The 23,126-nt window shown below is 44.1% G+C and overlaps 1 protein-coding gene across 2 annotated transcripts in view; it reads left to right on the plus strand.

Annotated features, from left to right (window-relative positions):
- The first annotated feature begins 1,842 nt into the window (after window positions 1-1,842).
- Window positions 1,843-23,126, plus strand: part of KIF3A (kinesin family member 3A) — a 147,242-nt gene continuing 125,958 nt past the window's right edge. The window contains exons 1-2 of one of the 2 annotated variants that reach the window (XM_073620672.1): window positions 1,843-2,021; window positions 18,134-18,407. In XM_073620672.1, coding sequence (XP_073476773.1) covers window positions 2,016-2,021; window positions 18,134-18,407 — 280 coding nt within the window. In that variant the 5' untranslated portion in view covers window positions 1,843-2,015. The remainder of the gene's footprint in view (window positions 2,022-18,133; window positions 18,408-23,126) is intronic. The other variant, XM_073620671.1, reaches the window with a different exon arrangement.

The raw sequence follows: 23,126 nt of genomic DNA on the forward strand, positions 1-23,126 counted from the left end.
GTGACTGTACTCTTCGCTGGTTCTCTTCCTACTTATCCAACCGCACCTTTAGCATTACCTATAACTCTACTTCCTCTTCTCTTCCTTCTCTTCCGTTCTGTTCTTGGACCGCTCCTATTTTCAATCTACACCTCCCTGGGTCAGCTGATAGCATCCCATGGCTTCCAATACCACCTCTATGCTGACGACACCCAAATCTATTTCTCTACCCCTCAGCTCACTCCCTCTGTCTCCTCACGTATCACTAATTTACTATCAGATATATCAGTCTGGATGTCACACCACTTCCTCAAACTCAATCTATCCAAAACCGAACTTATAATTTTTCCTCCCCCATATGCCCCTTCCCCTGATCTCTCAGTTAAAAATCGATGGCACAACTATAAGCCCATCCCCACATGCCAAGGTTCTAGGTGTAGTCCTGGACTCTGAACTTTCCTTCAAGATTTTCTCCAATCACTGTCCAAATCCTGCCGCCTCAACCTCCGCAACATCTCCAAAATACGCCCCTTTCTAACCAATGACACAACAAAGCTCTTAATTCACTGGCTGGTCATCTCTCGCCTCGACTACTGCAACTCCCTTCTCATTGGTTTACCTCTACATAGTCTATCACCTCTTCAATCCATCATGAATGCTGCTGCCAGACTCATCCACCTTTACCAATCGCTCTGTCTCTGCTACCTCTCTGTCAATCCCTCCACTGGCTTCCGGTCAGCCAAAGAATTAAATTCAAAATACTAACAACTACGTACAAAGCCATCCACAATTTAGCCCCCAGCTACATCGCAAGCCTAGTCTCTAAATACCAACCTATTCGTTCTCTTCATTCCTCTCAAGACCTTCTGCTCTCGAGCTCCCACATCACCTCCTCCCATGCTCGCCTCCAGGACTTTTCCAAAGCCTCTCCAATCCTATGGAATGCCCTACCCCAATCTGTTTGCTTATCTCCTACACTATTAGCTTTTAGACGATCCCTGAAAACCCTTCTCTTCAGAGAAGCCTACCCTCCCCACACCTAACAACTGTTTTTTCATTTTCTCCATCAGCTCATCCCCCACAGTTATTGCCTTTTGTTTCCACTTGACCCTCCCCTCTAGATTGTAAGCTCTAACGAGCAGGGCCCTCTGATTCCTCCTGTATTGATTTGCATTGTAAGTGTATTGTCTGCCCTCATGTTGTAAAGCGCTGCGCAAACTGTTGGCGCTATATAAATCCTGTTTAGTTATTAATAATAATAATACTATCAGTGCCCATAAATGCGGCATATTCGTGCCTCCTCATCAGTGCCACCTATCAGCGACCATCAGTGAAGGAGTAAAATTACTTATTTACAAAATTTACCGACAGAAAACTAAGACTTTTTTTTTTTAATTTTTTTTTTAGGAAAAAATAAAAAAAACAGGAATGATTAAATATCACCAAAAGAAAGCTCTATTTGTGTGAAGACAATGACAAAAATGTCACATGGTTACGGTCTAGCATGACTGTGCAATTGTCATTCAAAGAACAAATGAGGAGGAAAGAGGGACAGAGGGACATTGCTCCAAATCAGGGACAGTCCCTCGAAATCAGGGACAGTAGGAAGCTATGAATGCAGGTTGTCAGGATAAACACACCTGAGTCAGCTGAGCTCTCAGCTTTGTACCAGGAAAAAAGGGCCCAATCCTTCACAACAGTCACCATGGTAGCAGCTACCCAACCACAGCAACGTTTCTGGGCCGGGACCAGCCTCCCAGAGCTTCCTATTGGTTAATCTCCCGATCGGTCACATACAGTAAAGCAGCCCTCCCCGTCCGTAAACAATGAGCAAATGAGAGCGGATTGGCAGGTCGCAGCCGCAAGCTGAGTCTCTGCGTTATTGGTTGGGAGCCCTGTCACTCCAGCTAGCCTGTTCTCCAGACGCATGCGTGGTGTGTGAAGCGGTGGTGCTGGTCCAGAGATTTGGGGTGTCCGTTGTAGCGGAGTCAGCGGGTGTCCGGGCTCACCTCTACTTCTCCTGGAACAGTGCAAACATGCCGGTAATGAGGGGCTGGGTTGGCGCCTGAGGGAAGGGCTCGCGGTTGCTGTGTGTAGGGAGGTGATTCAGTAACATCGCCCATTCATCCTTCCTGCTGACATCCCAGGATTGTGTGGCCTATAGCCCATGATACGTGTGACTGGGAGTGAGCCTGTGTACACTGAGCATTGTACAGCCCATGTATCAATGGGGGAAGAAACTTAGTAGTAGATAGGCATCTTATTGTGGGATTTGTATACGTTTTCACATGATGAGTCTGTGATATGTGCAAAATGCACAGAGAACAATCATTTAGAGCAGGTGTAGGCGACCTTTCAGAGGTTGAGATCTACCTGGACAACATGGAGGAAAACAAAGATCCGGGGGGGGGGGGGGGCGCACCCTTAGAAAACCCAAAACCTATCAAGCTCCCCCCCAAAAAATGTAGCTGTTGTGTTCTGTACCCCCCCCCCCCCCTCCCACCAGTGCAGTGTCCTCTGCCCCCATAGGAGTGTTCTTTGCCCCTTTACATCTCCCCCCCCCTACAGTAATGACCTCTGCCCCCCTCCCCCCACAGTAGTGCCCCCCTTCACATCACTCCCCACCTGTAGTGTCCTGTACCCCCCCAGAACAGTGTCCCCTGCCCCCTTCACATCACCCCCCCCTATTGTGTCCTGTACCCCCCAAAATAGTATCCTCTGCCCCCCTTCACATCACCCCCCATTGTAGTGTCCTGTACCCCCCCAAAACAGTGTCCGCTGCAACCCTTCCCCCCACTGTAGTATCCCCCTTCACATCACACCAACCCCCCAAAACAGTGTACTCTGCCCTTCACATCACCCCCCCCCCATTGTAGTGTCCTGTATCCCCCAACATAGTATCCTCTGCCCCCCTTCACATCACCCCTCCCCCCCATTGTAGTGTCCTGTATCTCCTGCCCCTTCACATCACCCCCTCCCCTCACTGTAGTGTCCTGTACTCTCAAACAATGTTCTCTGCCCCTTCACATCACACCGACCCCCAAAACAGTGTCCTCTGCCCCCTTCACATCACCTGCCCATTGTAGTGTCCTGTACCCCACAACATAGTATTGTCTCCCCTTCACATTGTCCCCCCAAAACAGTATCCTCTGCCCCTTTACATCAACCCCCCCCGTAGTGTCCTGTACCCCCAAAACAGTGTCCTCTGCCCCTTCACATCACCCCCCTCCCCCATTGCAGTGTCCTGTACCCCCCAAAACAGTATCCCCTGTCCCTTCACATCACTCCCCCTCCCCTCACTGTAGTGTCCTGTACCCTCTAAAACAGTGTCCTCTGCCCCCCTTCACATCACACCGACCCCCAAAACAGTGTCCTCTGCCCCCTTCACATCACCCCCCATTGTAGTGTCCTGTATCCCACAACATATCCTATGTCCCCCTGCACATCACCCCCCCCCATTGTAGTGTCCTCTCCCCCCAAAACAGTATCCTCTGCCCCTTCACATCAACCCCCCCCACTGTAGTGTTCTGTACCTCCCAAAACAGTGTCCGCGCCCCCCTCAATTCACATCACTCCCCACTGTAGTTTCCCCCCTTCACATCGACCCCCAAAACAGTGTCCTCTGCCCCTTCACATCACCCCCATTGTAGTGTCCAGAACCCCACAACATAGTATCCTCTGTCCCCTTCACATCACCTTCCCCCATTGCAGTGTCCTGTCCCCCCAAAACAGTGTCCTCTGCCCCCTTCGCATCACCCCTCCTCCCCCCATTGTAGTGTCCTGTACCCCCCAAAACAGTGTCCTCTGCCCCCCTTCACATCACACCAACCCCCAAAACAGTGTCCTTTGCCCCCTTTACATCACCCCCCCCATTGTAGTGTCCTGTATCCCACAACATATCCTCTGTCCCCCTTCACATCACCCCCCCCCCCATTGTAGTGTCCTCCCCCCAAAACAGTATCCTCTGCCCCTTCACATCACCCCCCCCCCCCCACTGTAGTGTCCTGTACCTCCCAAAACAGTGTCCGCGCCCCCCCAATTCACATCACTTCCCACTGTAGTTTCCCCCCTTCACATCGACCCCCAAAACAGTGTCCTCTGCCCCTTCACATCACCCCCCCATTGTAGTGTCCTGTACCCCACAATATAGTATCCTCTGTCCCCTTCACATCACCCCCCCCCCCCATTGCAGTGTCCTGTCCCCCCAAAACAGTATCCTCTGCCCCCTTCACATCACCCCTCCTCCCCCCATTGTAGTGTCCTGTACCCCCCAAAACAGTATCCTCTGCCCCCTTCACATCAACCCTCCTCCCCCCATTGTAGTGCCCTGTACCCCCCAAAACAGTATCCTCTGCCCCCCTTCACATCACACCAACCCCCAAAACCATTGTAGTGTCCTGTATCGCACAACATATCCTCTGTCCCCCTTCACATCACCCCCCCCATTGTAGTGTCCTCTCCCCCAAAACAGTATCCTCTGCCCCTTCACATCACCCCCCCCCCACTGTAGTGTCCTGTACCTCCCAAAACAGTGTCCGCGCCCCCCCAATTCACATCACTCCCCACTGTAGTTTCCCCCCATTCACATCACACCGACCCCCAAAACAGTGTCCTCTGCCCCTTCACATCACCCCCCATTGTAGTGTCCTGTACCCCACAACATAGTATCCTCTGTCCCCTTCACATCACCCCCCCATTGTAGTGTCCTGTACCCCACAACATAGTATCCTCTGTCCCTTTCACATCACCCCCCCATTGCAGTGTCCTGTCCCCCCAAAACAGTATCCTCTGCCCCCTTCACATCACCCCTCCTCCCCCCATTGTAGTGTCCTGTACCCCCCAAAACAGTATCCTCTGCAAACAGTATCCTCTGCCCCCTTCACATCAGCCCTCCTCCCCCCCATTGTAGTGTCCTGTACCCCCCAAAACAGTATCCTCTGCCCCCTTCACATCACCCCCTCCCCCCATTGTAGTGTCCTGTACCCCCCAAAACAGTGTCCTCTGCCCCCCTTCACATCACACCGACCCCCAAAACAGTGTACTCTGCCCCCTTCACATCACCCCCCCCCCCCATTGTAGTGTCCTGTACCTCCCCAAAATGGTGTCCTCTGCCCCCCCTTCACATCACCCCCCACTGTAGCAGTATCCTCTTTTCCTCCCCAATCTCCAGAGCAGTTTGCTTAATCCCTCCCCCTACATACACACAGGCTGTGCGGGTAGCACTTCCTACCTGCCGTCGTGTGTAGAGCGGCGATCAGGAGACAGCCTTGTTCTGGGTGGAAGGCAGGAGCAGTAGCTCCCAGAGTTAACATCTTATAAGCTGGTAATTGGTTGCTAGGCGGTCCTAGCAACTAATCACTAAGCAGCTCCTGCCCCTGTCCTCCATTCAGCACTAAGCTGCCTCCTGCACTCTGCTCTGCAGTGAACGAGAGGGGCGGAGGGTGGGGGGAGGCAGAGCCATTGTCACGATCCACCTATCTGCTCCCCGTGTTTGAGTGTGATCGATGGCTTGCTGACCCCTGATTTAGAGCAAATCTAGGAAAAGGTAAACATCCCAGTTTCTTCTGTTTACTGTTAAAGTGGAACTCCACCAAAATTTTTTTTATTTGGCTTCGACCCCTTTCACACTGGAGCGGTTTTCAGGCGGCATTGCGCTAAAAATACCGCCTGAAAACCGCCCCTAAACAGCCTCCGCTGTTTGTTCAGTGTGAAAGCCCGAGGGCTTTCACACTGAAGCGGTGCGCAGGCAGGGCGGTGAAAAAAGTCCTGCAAACCGCTTTTTTGGAGCGGGGAAGGAGCGGTGTATTCACCGCTCTTTCCCCGCTCCTGCCCATTGAAATCAATGGGACAGCGCGGCTATACCGCGGCAATACCGCGGCTACAGCCGCGCTGTACGAGGGATTTTAACCCTTTTTCGGCCGCCAGCGGGGGGTAAAACCGCACCGCTAGCGGCCGAATACCGCTGCAAGAACGACGGTACAGCAGCGCTAAAAATAGCGCTGTTGTACCGCCGACGCCCCCACCGCCCCAGTGTGAAAGGGGCCTTAAGCTAGAGGGTGGATTGGTAAAATACCTGACCCTTCCCTTCCCAGTGACAATGTTGTCACCAGGGTAGGAAGTGAGAGGATATCTTAACCACTTCAGTTCCGGAAGATTTTACCCCCTTCCTGACCAGAGCACTTTTTACAATTTGGCACCGCGTTGCTTTTTTAATTTTTTTTATTTAACAAACAGTGGTGCTTTATTGAAAGAATACACTTTGTATAAAAAGAAAATCGGTATAGCAGCATTGTCATTTGCAATAAAATACATCTGGAACATGGATATATAGAGATGACAGGATCCAACGTTGGAGCGCTACCCACTAGAGTCAGTGCCAACCTAAATTCACGTTCCATAATATATTATTTTAAAGAGACGTATGTAGTAATAGAGACAAGTTACTTCCATCACTCAGACATAACACATTGCTATAAATTTGCTCAAGTCAGAGTCCACAGCCCCTTTGCATGGGGAAAAAAAGTTTTGGCCGGAGTTCTTCTTTAAAGCTCCTACAGCTTAAACATCATTATATTGATGTGTTTTTGATGCTTCTGTAATGCTTTTTGTGAAGCTTTAAAGCTATTGTAAACTGCTAAAAAAAAAAAAAAAAAAAAAAAAAAAAACCCTACAAGACAATGCCATAATGTGCTAGTATGCACATTATGAAATACCTTAGAACGAAGCCCTCACAACAGCGCCCAGTAACCGCTGAGATGGCTGACATGTTCCCCCAGACTTTCTTCCGGGTTCGCGGGTTCCGGCGCTGTGAGTGGCTTGAGCAGCGATGACATGCATGGGAGCCCTTGGTTCTGGCAAAAAGCTTTGAAGATCCGTCATAGTATGCCGGACCTTCAGATCATATGCGCCGCTGTCGTCAGCGGCTGCATGAAGGATGCATGTTTAGGAGATATTAATTTTACCTACAGGTAAACCTTATTATAGGCTCACCTGTAGGTAAAAATAACAAATTAGGGTTTACAACCGCTTAAATGAAGCTTGGCAAATACCCTGTGTGTATTGATGTCGATGTGTTTGCTTTAAAGGGGCCCAGTGACACCACAGCTCATTAGTACCCCTGTTCATCAGATCCGCAGCCTATTAGTAACCCCACTCCTGCTCATTGGTACCCCTATTCAGCAGATCTCAAGCTCATTGGTACTCCTGTTCAGAGGATCTCAAGCTTCTTAGTACCCATGTTCAGCGGATCTCTAGCTCATTATTACCCATGTTCAGCAGATCTCCAGCTCATTAGTGCCCTTGTTTAGCAGATTTCCAGCTGATTAGTACCCATGTTCAGCAGATCCGCAGCCTATTAGTAACCCCACTCCAGCTCATTGGTACCCCTATTCGGCAGATCTCAAGCTCATTGGTACCCCTGTTCAGAGGATCTCAAGCTCCTTAGTACCCATGTTCAGCTGATCTCCAGCTCATTAGTGTCCTTGTTCAGCTGATCTCCAGCTCATTAGTGTCCTTGTTCAGCTGATCTCCAGCTCATTAGTGTCCTTGTTCAGCTGATCTCCAGCTCATTAGTGTCCTTGTTCAGCTGATCTCCAGCTCTTTAGTGTCCTTGTTCAGCTGATCTCCAGCTCATTAGTGCCCTTGTTCAGCAGATCTCCAGCTCATTAGTGCCCTTGTTCAGCAGATCTCCAGCTCATTAGTGCCCTTGTTCAGCAGATCTCCAGCTCATTAGTGCCCTTGTTCAGCAGATCTCCAGCTCATTAGTGCCCTTGTTCAGCAGATCTCCAGCTCATTAGTGCCCTTGTTCAGCAGATCTCCAGCTCATTAGTGCCCTTGTTCAGCAGATCTCCAGCTCATTAGTGCCCTTGTTCAGCAGATCTCCAGCTCATTAGTGCCCTTGTTCAGCAGATCTCCAGCTCATACAGTAGTACCAGTTGGTATGCTGTGATGCAAGTCCTTCCTAAAGTAGTATCAAACCCCCCAGCATTTGCTACCTTAAAGCAGACTTCCCTTTTTCCTCTGGTCGCACTTGTGTGGTGATGTAGCCCTGGCCGCACAGATGTCCACTGGGAACATTACCACTGCCTTCCTGGGAGGTCTCCTTTGAAAGCTGCAAGATCTCATGAGATTTTGTGAAATCAGAATGTAAAACACCCCATTAATATGAATGCAAAAGATTTCTGCAGATGTCATTGGTGGGCTGGCAAAGGGAGTCTAGAAAAAGAAGCCGGTCACTGGAGACAGAATTTTTTAAAATTGCGGTGTGGGAAGCAGAAGGACAAGGGAAGGGGGAAATGAGACAGAATGAATGAAAAAGACAGTGGCATACATAAGTCTTATTTGGACTGATTTGATTTAGATGGTGTGTGCATTAGGGCTGCAACTAACGATTATTTTCATAATCGATTAGTTGGCCGATTATTGTTTCGATTAATCGATTAATCGGATAATAACCTTAAAAAAGTGTGGTGTATAATTTAATGTGTAAAGTTTAAAAAAAGGCAATTTATTCTTCAAAATCTGTATGCAGTGGTAAATATAAATAATCAACTATAGGATTAGGGAGCAAAATCTCTAATCCACTCTGAGAATAACAGACAGAGGAGATATACTGTATATACTATTGGAGGTTGAATCTGGTAAATATCATCAGACTCAGAGATCACATTTTTTATTTAGACCCCATTCACACTGAGGCACATGATAATAGTAATGTGCCCTGCCTCCTTGAAATGTGCCCTGCTCCCACGTAATGTGGCTTGCCTCCATGTAAAAGTTTACTTTAAATGTAATAGTAACGCCTTCTATTACCTCCAGTCTATCAGCCTCCACCTTCTCTGGGTTCAGATGCTGATCTTCCCTGCACAATCTTTATAGTCATATTTTTTTTTTTAAACAACGATGGTATACTTACCTGCTCTGGTTTTGCACAGAGCAGCCCCGATTCTTCTCTTCTGGGGTCCCCCACCGATGCCTCTGGCTCCTCCTGTCTTTAGAGTGCCCCAATAGCAAGCTGCAAATTAACCACCTCAATACTGGGCACTTTCGCCCCCCTCCTTCCCAGACCAATTTTCAGCTTTCAGCGCTCTCACACTTTCAATGACAATTGCGCGGTCATGCTACGCTGTACCCAAATTAAAATTTCTTCATTTTGTTCACACAAATAGAGCTTTCTTTTGGTGGTATTTATTCACGACTCCGTTTTTTATTTTTTGCGATATAAGCGAAAAAAGAGCGGAAATTTGAAAAAAAAAACAATATTTTCTTCTTTCTATTTTAAAACAAATCCAATAAAATCAAATTTTGTCATAAATTTAAGCCAAAACGTATTCTGCTAAATGTTTTTGGTAAAAAAAATCTCGTTAAGTGTATAATAATTGGTTCGTGTGATCACGGACACGTGCGCAAATGATCATGTACAGATGTGCGCAGGTGACATATGTGTACAGATAATCATTGGGACATGTGATTTTACTGGGACATGTGTTTTGGGGACATGTGTTTTGGGGACATGTGTTTTTGGGACATGTGTTTTGGGGACATTGTGTGTTTACTTTGTTTGTTTTGTGTTTTTACATGTGTGTGTGTGGGGACACTAGACTGGTGATCAGTGAGTAAAAAGCTGTAAAAAACAGCTCATCCTCACTGATCACCAGCCGGCTGCAGCGATCCGCTCTCCTCTCCTCACTGACAACTTCCGTGTGAGGAGAGCAGAGCAGATTGCCTAGCAACCGGCTCTGTGTTTACATCACATGACGGCTGTGATTCGACACGGCTGTCATGTGATCAGGAGGGCCAATCGCAGAGCCCTCCTGCCGATCGGAGATGCGCCGTGTCCGGGTGACACGAGCGCATCGGGATCACGCCGCTGCGCGGGCACGCGCGCGATCCCGCTCCTTCTGAGTGGACGTTCCTGAACGTCCACTCAGAAGGAGAGATAGCCCACCCGGCCGTTTATGTGCAGTGGCCGGGTGGGAAGTGGTTATAGTATAGAGTGCCCCTATAGCAAGGTAAAAAAAACTTCTGCTTTTAGACCCACTCACTTCCTGCCCAGGACTACATGTTCCATGAGGCATTGCTCCTCACACAGTCACAAGTTCTCAGGCACTTACTTACATGTATGGATGGTGTACTGAGCTGTATGTGTGCTGCACTGTATTTCCTGATATGTAAACAAATAATGCATTCTGTATGCAGGCCAAATAATCGGCTGGCCGATTAATCGATTATGAAAATAGTTGACAACTATTTTCATAATCGATTAGTTGTCGATTAATCGATTAGTTGTTTCAGCCCTAGTGTGCATATCTGTAGAAGAAGGGGAATATCTGCATTAACACATTGAGCACAATAAAATAGACATCCCCCAGTAAACTTTGTTAAAATTCTTACCCCAGCACTTGTACAGTGCCTTGAAAAAGTATTCATACCCATTGAAATTTTCCACATTTTGTCATGTTAAAACCAAAAATGTAAATGTATTTTATGGGGATTTTATGTGATAGACCAACACAAAGTGGCACATAATTGTGATGGGGAAGAAAAATTATAAATGTTTTTCAACATTATTTACAAATAATTATCTGAAAAGTGTGGAGCGCATTTGTATTCAACCCCCCCCCCGGCCATACTTTGTAGAACCACCTTTTGCTGTAATTACAGCTGCAATTCTTTTTGGGGATGTCTCTATCAGCTTTGCACATTTCAAGAGTGACATTTTTGCTCGTTCTTTTCAAAATGGCTCAAGCTCTGTCAGATTGGATGGAGAGCATCTGTGAACAGCAATTTTCAAGTCTTGCCACAGATTCTCAATTGGATTTAGGTCTGGATTTTGACTGGGTCATTCTAACACATGAATATGCTTTGATCTAAACCATTCCATTGTAGCTCTGGCTGTATTTTTAGGGTCGTTGTCTTGTGGGAAGGTGAACCTCTGCCCCAGTCTCAAGTCTTTTGCAGACTGTAACAGGTTTTCTTCTAAGATTGTCCTGTATTTGGCTCCATCCATCTTCCAATCAACTCTGACCAGTTTCCCTGTCCCTGCTGAAGAAAAGCATCCCCACAACATGTTGCTGCCACCACCATGTTTCACGGTGGGGATGGTGTGTTCAGGGTGATGTGCTGTGTTCGTTTTTGCCACACAAAGTGTTTTGCTTTTAGGCCAAAAAGTTAAATTTTGGTCTCATCTAACCAGAGCCCCTTCTTCCACATGTTTGCTGTGTCCCCCACATGGCTTCTCGCAAAATGCAAACAGGACTTCTTATGGCTTTCTTTCAACAAAAACCAAAAATACTATATACACAACCCAACTACAAATATATTGTCATGAACACTATACAATGTGCGCTAGCATGAACCCCCTAAAGTCCTTGCAATCCCCCCAAAAAAACCCACCTAAACTCGCCCAAGTACCCCGCCCTGCATACTGGAGCAGAATTGCACCGCCCCTTGTAATGGAACGAGGGGTGGGTGATGCAGTCCCAACAGGGAGCTGAGCCCACCCTCTCCAAACAAGCGCCCCCTCACAAAAAAGCCCTATACCACCACACCAGGGGCCAGCTGGAGCTGCTCCCAAGGGTTACAATGCTCCATCTTAATGCTACAATGGGCATGTGAGGCACTGCCTAATGTACCTAGAAGAATTGTTGCTGTTTTGAAGGCAAACACCAAATATTGAATTGATTTGGATTTTTCTTTTGTTCATTTACTTTCCATTTTGTTAATTTGATAAAAATAAACTATTAAAAATTCTTTTTCTGAAAACAAGGAAGGAAATGATGTACGAAAATTCTCGTACGACAAAGGCTTTTTTCTGTTTCTTGTTTCTGATCCTGTGCAGTCTTCCGTTTCACATTAAACGAAAATTGTTCAGTCTGTTCCTGTACAAGAAAATTTAGGAGCTTGTCCCTTTGGAAATTTTTGCTCGGAAGGTCAGAATAGGCTGTTGAAAGTTGTGTACACACGATCAGAAAATCTTACCTCAGCCAAAAATGTTTGCCCAATTTTCTTATAGTGTGTACGAGGCTTAAGAATTGGGCCCCATTCACGCTTGCAAATGGGGCTGTGTGTGATTTCATGTGGGAGCCCCAGTGGGTTCCCACATAGGCCCCATTCACTCTTGCAAATCTACTCCCATGGGGCCTTTCACATATTCTGTTCTGATGAACAACCACAAATCATTCTGGAGAGCTCCAGCTAGTTATATAAGGTACACATTAACCACTTCAGTCCCGGAAGGGTTTACCCCATTCCTGACCAGAGCACTTTTTGCGATTCGGCACTGCGTCGCTTTAACTGACGCGGTCGCGCGACTTTGCACCCAAACAAAATTGACATCCTTTTTTCCCCACAAATAGAGCTTTCTTTTGGTGGTATTTGATTACCTCTACGGTTTTTATTTTTTGTGCTATAAACAAAAAAAGAGCTGTAATAAATATCCCCCCAAAATATATAAAAAAAACAATTGTTTTCCTCATTTTAGGCTGATATGTATTCTGTTACATATTTTTGGTAAAAAAAAATCACAATAAGTGTATATTGATTGGTTTGCGCAAAAGTTATAGCGTCTACAAAATAGGGGATAGTTTTATGGCATTTTTATTATGATTTTTTTTTTTTATCAGTAATGGCGGCGATCTGCAATTTTTATTGTGACTGCGACATGGCAGACACATCGGATACTTTTGGGACCATTGTCATTTTATACAGCGATCAGTGCTATAAAAATGCACTTATTACTGTGTAAATGACACTGGCAGGGAAGGGGTTAAATAGGGGGCGATCAAGAGGTTAAGTGTGTCCTAGGGAGTGATTCTAACTGTGGGGGGGTGGGCTACTACTCACATGACAGCGATTACTGCTCTCGATGACAGAGAGCATTGATCTCTGTCATATCACTAGGCAGAACAGGGAAATGCTTTGTTTACAAAGGCATCTCCCTGTTCTTCTGCTCCGTGATACGATCGCAGGCACCCGGCACATGCCCACAATGCCGCATCTTAAAGGGGACGTACCTGTACGCCCTTTTGCCCACCTGTGCCATTCTGCCGACATATATCTGTGTTCGGCTGTTAGGAAGGGGTTCATGCAGCATTTCTCAGCCTCTCACAGACTTTTAGAGGCTGCTGTCAAAGGAGCTGATTGGTGCACATGTGCCTTCTGCTGAAAAGAAAATGGCAGAATGTTAGGCACAGGGACTAAATGGACTATGTTAACTACTTGCCGACCACCCGCCGCAGATGTACAGCGGCAAGGTGGCTCGGCTGCGCAAATCGCCGTACCGGTACAGTGATTCGTGCACTAGAATTTGTGGGCGCGTGCGCTCTGATTGGCCAGCGGGTTTGGCGGACTCTAAGTCTGCCACCTGCCTGCGATCGTACCCCGCAGAGACAGAACGGGGATCTGCTGAAGTGGACAAGTGAACTCTGTTCTGTCAGTGGATGACACTGAGATCTGTCTTCCTGCTAAGCAGGGAGACGTATCTGTGTATTTCCCCAGTCACACAGTCTCCCATACAGTTAGTAATCACAAACGGGGAGCACATTTTACTCCTTGATCGCCCCTGATTGTAACCCCTTCCCTGCCAGTGTCAGTACAATGTCAGTGCATATTTTTAGCACTGATCACTGTAATAATGTCGAAACAAGAGAAACTAATTAACTAAGTGGGACTTTAAATGAGGACATTTCTAAAATGCACCTCCATCCCCAAAATGCATATATAAAAAAACACAGAAACCCCCTTAGCTTTCTGTGTTTTTTTTATATATGCATTTTGGGGATGGAGGTGCATTTTAGAAATGTCCTCATTTAAAGTCCCACTTAGTTAATTAGTTTCTCTTGTTTCAAAATATCAGGGATGGAGACATGCTTGTTACCTTCTATAAATTTTACTTCGTTTTGGTGGCATTCAGTGTAAGTGCTATTTAGGTTCTTACTTTTTCAGTGAGGTTTTTAATTATTTTTTCTGTAGATAGGATCGCAAGTGTTATTTTACCGCCTATTATTTCGGTATTTTCCATCATTACTATTTGTTTAACTTAATATTTTTCGCTACAATCCCCTTCTCTCCCCCCCTTTTGAGGCTTCTCCTCAGAGACCGGTATCTATTCAATATCTAGATTACCATCCTATACCTTTAACTGTTTCTAATTTCCCTTAGACATCACCCTGTGTGTGGGGAGTATGGTTGGCCTCTGGGTGGGTTTTCTTGCCAAGGATCGCAATCCCGGGAGCTGCGATGCGTGCTGGGAGCCCTCCCCCTCCCCTGTCACGTGGGGGTTGGGGCGGACTTCCCATCACGCATCGACGCCACGCTCCCAGCGTCGTGCGTGTGACGTCGATATGACGCCATCACGTCGACACTGTGCGTCGTCCATCCAAGCGTCTATAAGAAGCGCCGGCTGCGGGCTGGCTTGGCTCGGCTCCGATAGCTGTTACTCTTCTTTACTTTAGCCGCCCACGTGGCGTTGGTTGTTACCTACCGGCGGCGTTTCTAATTTGTATTTCTTCCCCTTTATTGGATACACATTCCTTGCTAACACACCCCCTTACCGATGGCCACTGTGTTGGCAATTAGGCGCTCTGGGAAGCTCAGGTAATACTATGACCCTCTTTGGTCTTCACTATTGTTTTTACACTCTTCCCTATGGCACAGGCACATACGTATAATTCTAACCCTTCTGTTTATACTCTCCGGTCTTGGTTACCACATGATCACTTATTGGTATAATTTTCACTGTTCCCTCTATTTTTTTCCTTCACTACTGTAACCGCTATACCTCATGGTTTGGTCCGGCACTCACACACACTTTCTCAGCCTCAAATACTCTTACTCTCTATTATTTCTCTTCTACAGTCACCTTTATATTTTCTTATCTTTTTAAAAAACACCAAGATGCGATTCTCACTTTCAACATGTCCCTATAAAGTCGCCCTCTAGGTACCACCTCAGCTCCCGGGATTGCCTGACCTTCATCCCTGACAGGCTCACACCCTTGGGACCCTCCACCCACCTACACAAGCTCCTTGTAAGTAACCTCTCATGGTTTTTTGACTATTATTACTACCTTGGGATCATGCTATAACAGTTTTTCCGACCTGCCCTGTAATTAGCCCCTGAATATTTTTCCTACATCCTTTTATAGACATTACATATTGCATCTGCTCCTGAAGATTGGAAAGATCCATGAAACGCGTAGAGCTCTTAGATGCCATCTACATGAACAGCCCTTCTACATTTTTACCAGATTACGCCGTTTGGATGCCACCAATTGCTATGTTACTGTATTATTGTAAAGACACACAACTGCATAATTGAATTATTGTTACCTCACCGTTGCGTTCCACATTATGCTGCTATGTTGATGGGTCACCTTGTTATGTTGGTTTATACTCAGGGAACAATGATTTCATATGTCATACTCCTTTACTCTGTATCCATGCAAGCTATGTGGTCATCAATGTGGTCCATTCACCAGACATTATTGATACTATGATGCAGTCACATGCAAATATCAGTCTGATGAATTTCTACTATGGTACCATACTGACCATAATAGGCTGCTATGCTATTATGTTGTCTTATGATGTTTCTACAATATATACCCTATTATGGAATAAAAGTCCCTGGATTCATTATAACTTACCGTTTATGTAATTATTACTATGCAACACTATGTGGTCGCATTTATGGTGCAATCAACAGATATTCTTATTATTACCATGTTGTGTTATCTTCCCAGGCCTGTCTCATTTAAAGTCCCACAAACCCCCTTAGCTTTCTGTGTTTTTTTTATAACTGTAATAATGTCACTGGTTCCCAAAAAAGTGTCACAAATGTCAGGTGTCCGATCTGTCCGCCACAATGTCGCAGTCCCGCTAAAGATCGCTGCCATTACTAGTAAAAAAAAAAAAAAAAGTAATAATAAAAATGCCAAAAATCTATCCCCTATTTTGTAGCACTATAACTTTTGTGCAAACCAATCAATATACGCTTATTGTGTTGTGTGGTTTTTTTTTTTTTTTTTTAAACCAAAAATATGTAGAAGAATACATATTGGCCTAAATTGATGAATATTTTTTTTTTTTATATTTTTTTTTTGGATATGTATTCTAGCAGAAAGTAAAAAAAAATTGTGTTTTTTTTTTTTTTTTTTTTTTTTTTTTTTTTTTTTTTTAAATTGTCGGTCCTCTTGATCCAGCGATGCGCACGAGAGCCTTGGCTGTCCCACACTCCCTCTCCTCATTGGCTGAGTCAGCAGCGAGAGTAATTGGCTCCCACTGCTGTCAAGCACAACCTGTGAGCCAATGAGAGAGCATGGCTCTGTCTTTTATGGATCTATAGAGCAGGGATCGGGAGTGCCCGACCCCCCCCCCCCCCCCATAGCAAGCGACCTGCTATTGGGGGCACTGGTCAAAGGGGGGGGGGGGGGCGGCCAGGAGCGCTGGCAGGGGACCCAAGAAGAGGAGGATCGGGGCTGCTCTGTGCAAAACCACTGCACAGAGCAGGTAAGTATACCATTATTTGTATTTATTTTTTTAAAGCCAAAGCTTTAATACCACTTTAAATCTATGTACCCACCCAAAGCAGACTTCTGGCAACAATATATTGTGTTGATGTGAACATGTGACAAATTGTTCTAAGAGCTTGGTTTTTTTTTTTTTTTTTGTTTTGTTTTTTGTTTTTTTTTTGTGGGATGTTTTCCTTCATGCTGTTTCAAGGTGAATTTGAACACCTGGTCCTGATAATTGTTTTGGCTGCATTTTCCTAACCATTTTATAACAAGTAGTGATGAAATATATACTTTTGTTTGTAGCACCTTGCAAAGCACCTCTTGAATTTTTCAAGGTTCTGTTAAATTGGAGAAACAACCCTTGCACATGTTGCTCCCAACCACCTTGTCTTTTCTTATAACCCATCCCAGAAAAGCATCTGAATATATTATAAAGTAAAAGTGTAGCGCTAAAAAAAATAAATAAATATATATATATATATATATATATATATATATATATATATATATATATATATATATATATATATATATATATATATATATATATATATATTGTGCAAGTGCCTGAAGACAATAGAGGCAACTTGAAAATACCCCAAAATTCAAAAGTGAATGTAGATTAAGGTATGTACTAATCAGCACTATGCGACTGAACTGGGGTCTCAAATCGCACTAATCACCTACAGAGTAAAACGTGCAACCTCGTATATCAATGTAAAAGTGCATCAATAGTATTGAAACCATTTATCCAATTAGGTTAAAATGAATATATAACCATTGTATTAGCAAGATGCGACATCATATGTAAATATGCAAAACACACCCAAAAAAAGAGAAATGTGAGTTAAAGAAAATATGTAGCCATTATTATAACAAATCCATCACTCATATATATATATAAATGTGAACAAGCAATAAGTGTGAAATTGTGCAAAAAAAAAAAAAAAAAACAGTGTTAATAACGTAAATAGGTTAAATGAAATAATTATAATAATTATTTCATTTTGAACTTTTTTGCGTTATTAACACTGTTTTTTTTTTTTTGCACAATTTCACACTTATTGCTTGGACACATTTATATATGTGAGTGATGGATTTGTTATAATAATGGCTACATATTTTCATTAACTCACATTTCTCTTTTTTTTGGGTGTGTTTTTCATATTTACATATGATGTCGCATCTTGCTAATATAATGGTTATATATTCATTTTAACCTTTCAATACTATTGGATCACTTTTACATTGATATACGAGGTTGCACATTTTACTCTGTAGCTGATTTGAGACCCCAGTTCAGTCGCATAGTGCTGATTAGTCCTCCAATTTAATGAGTAAGGCCCTCTGATTTTTCCTGTATTGTAACTGTACTGTTTGCCCTCATGTTGTAAAGCGCTGCATAAACTGTTTATGCCCCAGTTCATGGGGCATAAACTGAAAGGCAGCTTTCTGAAATTGGAGGTGGTGGTAAAAAAAGTGGACCTTGCAATGATTGCCTGATAAAATGACATCATTTGCTGTTATTTTGTGCTGTGCTCAGTTTAGTATGCACTTCTTTTTTTTTTGTTTTAAACTATGTTTTGTGGTAATTTAATGTGTGTTTTTTTTTTTTTTGTTTTTTTCTGTCTGTATTTACAGATCAACAAAGTAGAGAAACCTGAATCCTGTGATAATGTGAAGGTTGTAGTTCGATGTCGCCCATTGAACGATCGAGAGAAAGCCATGAGCAGCAGGATGGCTGTAAATGTTGATGAAATAAGGGGAACTATTGCTGTTCACAAAGTAGACTCTATGAATGAGCCCCCAAAGACTTTTACGTTTGACACAGTTTTTGGAATAGACAGTAACCAGCTGGATGTTTACAATTTAACAGCCAGGCCAATCATTGACTCTGTGCTGGAAGGCTACAATGGTAAGACCTCCAAAATGAGAAATACATTATGGAAAATAATGGGAAAATGCTGCTTTAACTTAAAGTGGTTCTAAATCCTAAACATTTTTTACCTTAATGCATTCCTTGTATTAAGGTAAAAAATGTTTAGGCATCAATTTTGGCCCCTCACCCCCCATTTTACTTGCTTGAGCCCTCATGCGATCCAGCACTGTGCATTTCTGGAGCTCAGTTCCGTGTCTCACTGGCTTTGCTGGGGCGCAGGAATCATTGGCTCCCAGTGCTTTCAATCTAATTCAATGATGAGGGAGCGGGGCAGAGTCCCACTGTCTTTGTCAATACATGCTGCAGTGGGGCTCGGGAGCGAGCATGCACAAGTGCCCCCATGGGACGCTCCTGGACAGAGAGGAGGGGCCAGGAGTGCTGATGGGGAACCTGAGAAGAGGAGATTCAGGGCCGCTCTGTGCAATTCAATTGCACAGAGCAGGTAAGTATAGAGATGTTTATTTTAAAAAAACAAATTCCTTTATGATCACTTTTAACCACTTCAGCCCTGAAAGATTTTACCCCCTTCCTGACCAGAGCACTTTTTTGCGATTCGGCACTGCGCCGCTTCAACTGACAATTGCGCGGTTGTGCAGCGCTGTACCCAAACAAAATTGACGTTTTTTTTTTTTTTTCCCCCACAAATAGAGCTTCCTTTTGGTGGTATTTAATCGCCTCTGCGGTTTTTATTTGCGCTATAAACAAAAAAAGACAATTTTTTGTTTTTTTTAAAAACACATTTTTTCTCAGTTTAAGCCGATTATGTATTCTTCTACATATTTTTGGTAAAAATCGCAATACGCATATATTGATTGGTTTGCGCAAAAGTTATTTATAGCATATTTATTTTTTTACTAGTAATGGTGGCGATATGCGATTTTTATCGTGACTGTGACATTATGGCAGACACATTGGACAATTTTGACACATTTTTGGGACCATTGGCATTAATACGGCGATCAGTGGGATTACAAGTGCATTGATTACTGTAAAAATGTCACTGGCAGTGAAGGGGTTAACACTAGAGGGCGATCAAGAGGTTAATGTGTTTCCTAATGTGTGTTCTAACTGAAGGGGAGAGAGGACTGTGTAGGGGAAGAGAGAGATCGCTGTTCATACTTTGTATGAGTAGACGATCTATCACTTCTTCCCTCAGAGAACCGGGATCTCTGTGTTTTACACACAGAGGTCCCGGTTCTCACCGTGTTACGAACGATCGCAGGAGCCCGGCGATCATTGAGACTGCCGGGCACTCGCATTGGCTCCTGGGGCGAGCAACGGGCGCGTGCCCCTAGTGGCCGCCTTGGGAACTGACGTAACATGACGCGATTCGCGCAGCCGAGCCTTGTTGCCGCAGTACATCTCATTACGCAGTACAACAAAACAAACTACACAATTCTTTAACCGCTTGCCGACCGGCTCACGCCGATTTACGTAGGCAGAATGGCACGGCTGGGCAAAACAACGTATGGGTACGTTGATCCCTTTTAAGAGCCGCTAGAGGTGCGCACGCAGCACAGCGAGGGGAAGTGATGCACGTGGCTGTCACGCAGGCACGAGAGCCACCACAGTGATTTGTGTGTGTAAACACACAAATCCCTGTTCTGTCAGGTGAGAGGAGACATATCATTTGTTCCTACTAAGTAGGAACAACGATATGTCTCCTCCCCCAGTCAGTCGTATTCCCATACAGTTGGAACACATCCAGGGAACACACGTTTAACCCCTTGATCCCCCTAGTGTTAAACCCTTCCCTACCAGTGACATTTACACAGTAATCAGTGCATTTTTATAGCTCTGATCACTGTATAAATGTCAATGGTCCCAAAAATGTGTCAAAAGTGTCCGATCTGCCTGCTGCAATGTGGCAGTAATGCTAAAAATCGCAGATCACTGCCATTACTAGTAAAAAAAAAAATAAAAATGCCATAAAAAGGCCATAAATCTTTCCCATAGTTTATAGACGCTATAACTTTTGATCAAACCAATCAATATACGCTTATTGTGATTTTCTTTACCAAAAATATATGTAGAAGAATATATATTGGCCTAAACTGATGAAGACATTTTTGTTTTTTAAAAACATTTTTGGGGATATTTATTATAGCAAAAAGTAAAAAATATATTGTGTGGTTTTTTTTTTTTTTTTTTTTTTCAAAATTGTCGCTCTTTTTTTGTTTATAGCGCAAAAAATAAAAACCGCAGAGGTGATCAAATACCACCAAAAGAAAGCTCTATTTGTGGAAAAAAAAGAACGCAAATTTAGTTTTGGTTATAGCATTGCATGACTGTGCCATTGTCAGTTAAAGTGACGCAGTGCCAAATTGTAAAAAGATCTCTGGTCAGGAAGGGGGTAAAATCTTCTGGGGCTGAAGTGGTAATAGAGGTTGTAAACCTCAGAAAAAAAAACAACAAAAAACAAAAACCCTGTAAGACAAAGGCATAATGAGCTAGTATGCATCACATACTAGCTCATTATGAAATACTTATCTTAGAACGAAGCTGTTGCAGCCTCCCCCCACACACCGCTGAGACGGCTGACATTTTACCCAGAGTTACTTCCGGGTTTGCGAGCCTGTGGGCCGTACCTTCAGACCGCATGCGCCAGTGATCTCACTGCATGCAATGTAAATATCTCCTTAACTGTACAGCTTTAGGAGATATTTTCACTACCTATAGGTAAACCTTATTATAGGCTTACCTATAGGTAAATGTCTGCAGAGGAAGTTTACTTCCTCTTTAACCACTTCAGCCCCGGAAGAATTTACCCCCTTCCTGACCAGAGCACTTTTTGCGATTTGGCACTGTGTCGCTTTAACTGACAATTGCGCGGTCGTGCGACATGGCTCCCAAATAAAATTGACGTCCTTTTTTTCCCACAAATAAAGCTTTCTTTTCGTGGTATTTGATCACCTCTGCGGTTTTTCTTTTTTTTGCTATAAACAAAAAAAGAGCGTCAATTTTGAAAAAAACGCATTATTTTTTACATTTTGCTATAGTAAATATCCCCCAAAAATATATAAAAAAACATTTTTTTTCCTCAGTTTAGGCCGATATGTATTCTTCTACATATTTTTGGTAAAAAAATTGCGTTATTGATTGGTTTATTAATAAGCGTTTATTGATTAGTTTGCGCAAAAGTTATAGCGTTTACAAAATAGGGGATAGTTTTATGGCATTTTTATTAATATTTTTTTTTTTTTTTACTAGTAATGGCGGCGCTCAGCGATTTTTATCGTGACTGCGACATTATGGCGGACACATTGGACATATTTGACACATTTTTGGAACCATTGTCATTTATGCAGCAGTCAGTGCTATACAACTGCACTGATTCCTGTGTAAATGACAGTGAAGGGGTTACCCACTAGGTGGCAGAGTAGGGGCTAAGTGTGTCCTGGGAAGTGTTTCTAACTGTGGGGGGGGGATGGGCTGTGTGTGGCGCGCCACTGATCTCTGCTCCCAATCGCAGGGAGCAGAGATCAGTGACACTGTCACTAGGCAAAACGGGGAGATGCTTGTTTACATTAGCATCTCCCCGTTCTTCCTCTCCGTGAGACGATCGCGGGTATCCTTGCATACATCAAGTGTAGCAGGCCGCCTCTTAATGGGCAACGTACAGGTACATGATTCTGCCTGTATGTGCCCTTCTGCCGCAGTATATCTGTGTGAGGCGGTCGGCAAGCGGTTAAGGAAAATAGATTACTTGCAATCTTTTAGGTCAGTGACCTGGTCTTTTTATAAGCTCAAGCTCAAATGTACTCCCAGAACTGAATCACTCCACTCCCCCCCCATAATTTACTACAGGGATTTGCAGTATTATGTCTGGTACATACTATCAGGTTTTTTTTTTTTTTTTTTGTTCAACCCAGTGGGCTGAACAAAAAAAGAAGACGCTTGGGAGGAACTCGCTGTACTAACTATCCAATGTTGGCACAGCGATCTCCCCGCTGAGCTATTGTGTTCTGACAGGGGGACTGTCCTCCCACCACAACACATCGGTCAGTGCTCTCAGCCATTGGCTACCAGAGCTGATCGGATGCTGGCTTTCCAGCATGCCCGTTCGACAGAAGCCATCCACTCAGCTGAATTCTGTCAGACAGAATCCCCCTTTTTCTTTTTTTTATGCCCTCCATAATATTCGCCATAAAGCTTTAGTTTAGCTTTGTTGCAGATGTATTTCCCTGGGTCACCAGTTTAAACTTCCAGATTCCAACTGTTATTTGTACTTTTGAAAGTTTTTATTAAGATATTCAGATATTTTTGCCTAACGTGCCACAGCAGACATTTGGGTGAATCTAATGCTAGTGTATATGTGTAACCATTGGAAAAATAAATACATAAATGATGCAGTCAGTTATCATTAAATTATAGCTGAACTCCAGGCAGATAAAATAAATAAAATTAAATTAAAAAAGCTCTAATCAATCTCTAAATGTATTTTTAAATGAAAGTAGTGTAAGTACCTACACTTCTTTTTTTTTTTTTTTTTTTTTTTTTTTTTATTCTTTGTATTCAATTTGCAAAAGGTAAAAGTCTCTGGGCATTCTCTGGCTCAGCAAGTACATAAAACATAGGTTACATAAGGTAACGACTACCTACAGACAATTAGAACAAACTAGCTGCTTGGTTCCACTGAAAAATAGGAGAATAACAGGGCATAACAACAATCCTGTCCCCAACACTTCACCCATG

This window comes from Aquarana catesbeiana, linkage group LG03, assembly GCF_042186555.1.
Source record: "Aquarana catesbeiana isolate 2022-GZ linkage group LG03, ASM4218655v1, whole genome shotgun sequence".
NCBI classification, from domain to species: Eukaryota; Metazoa; Chordata; class Amphibia; order Anura; family Ranidae; genus Aquarana; species Aquarana catesbeiana.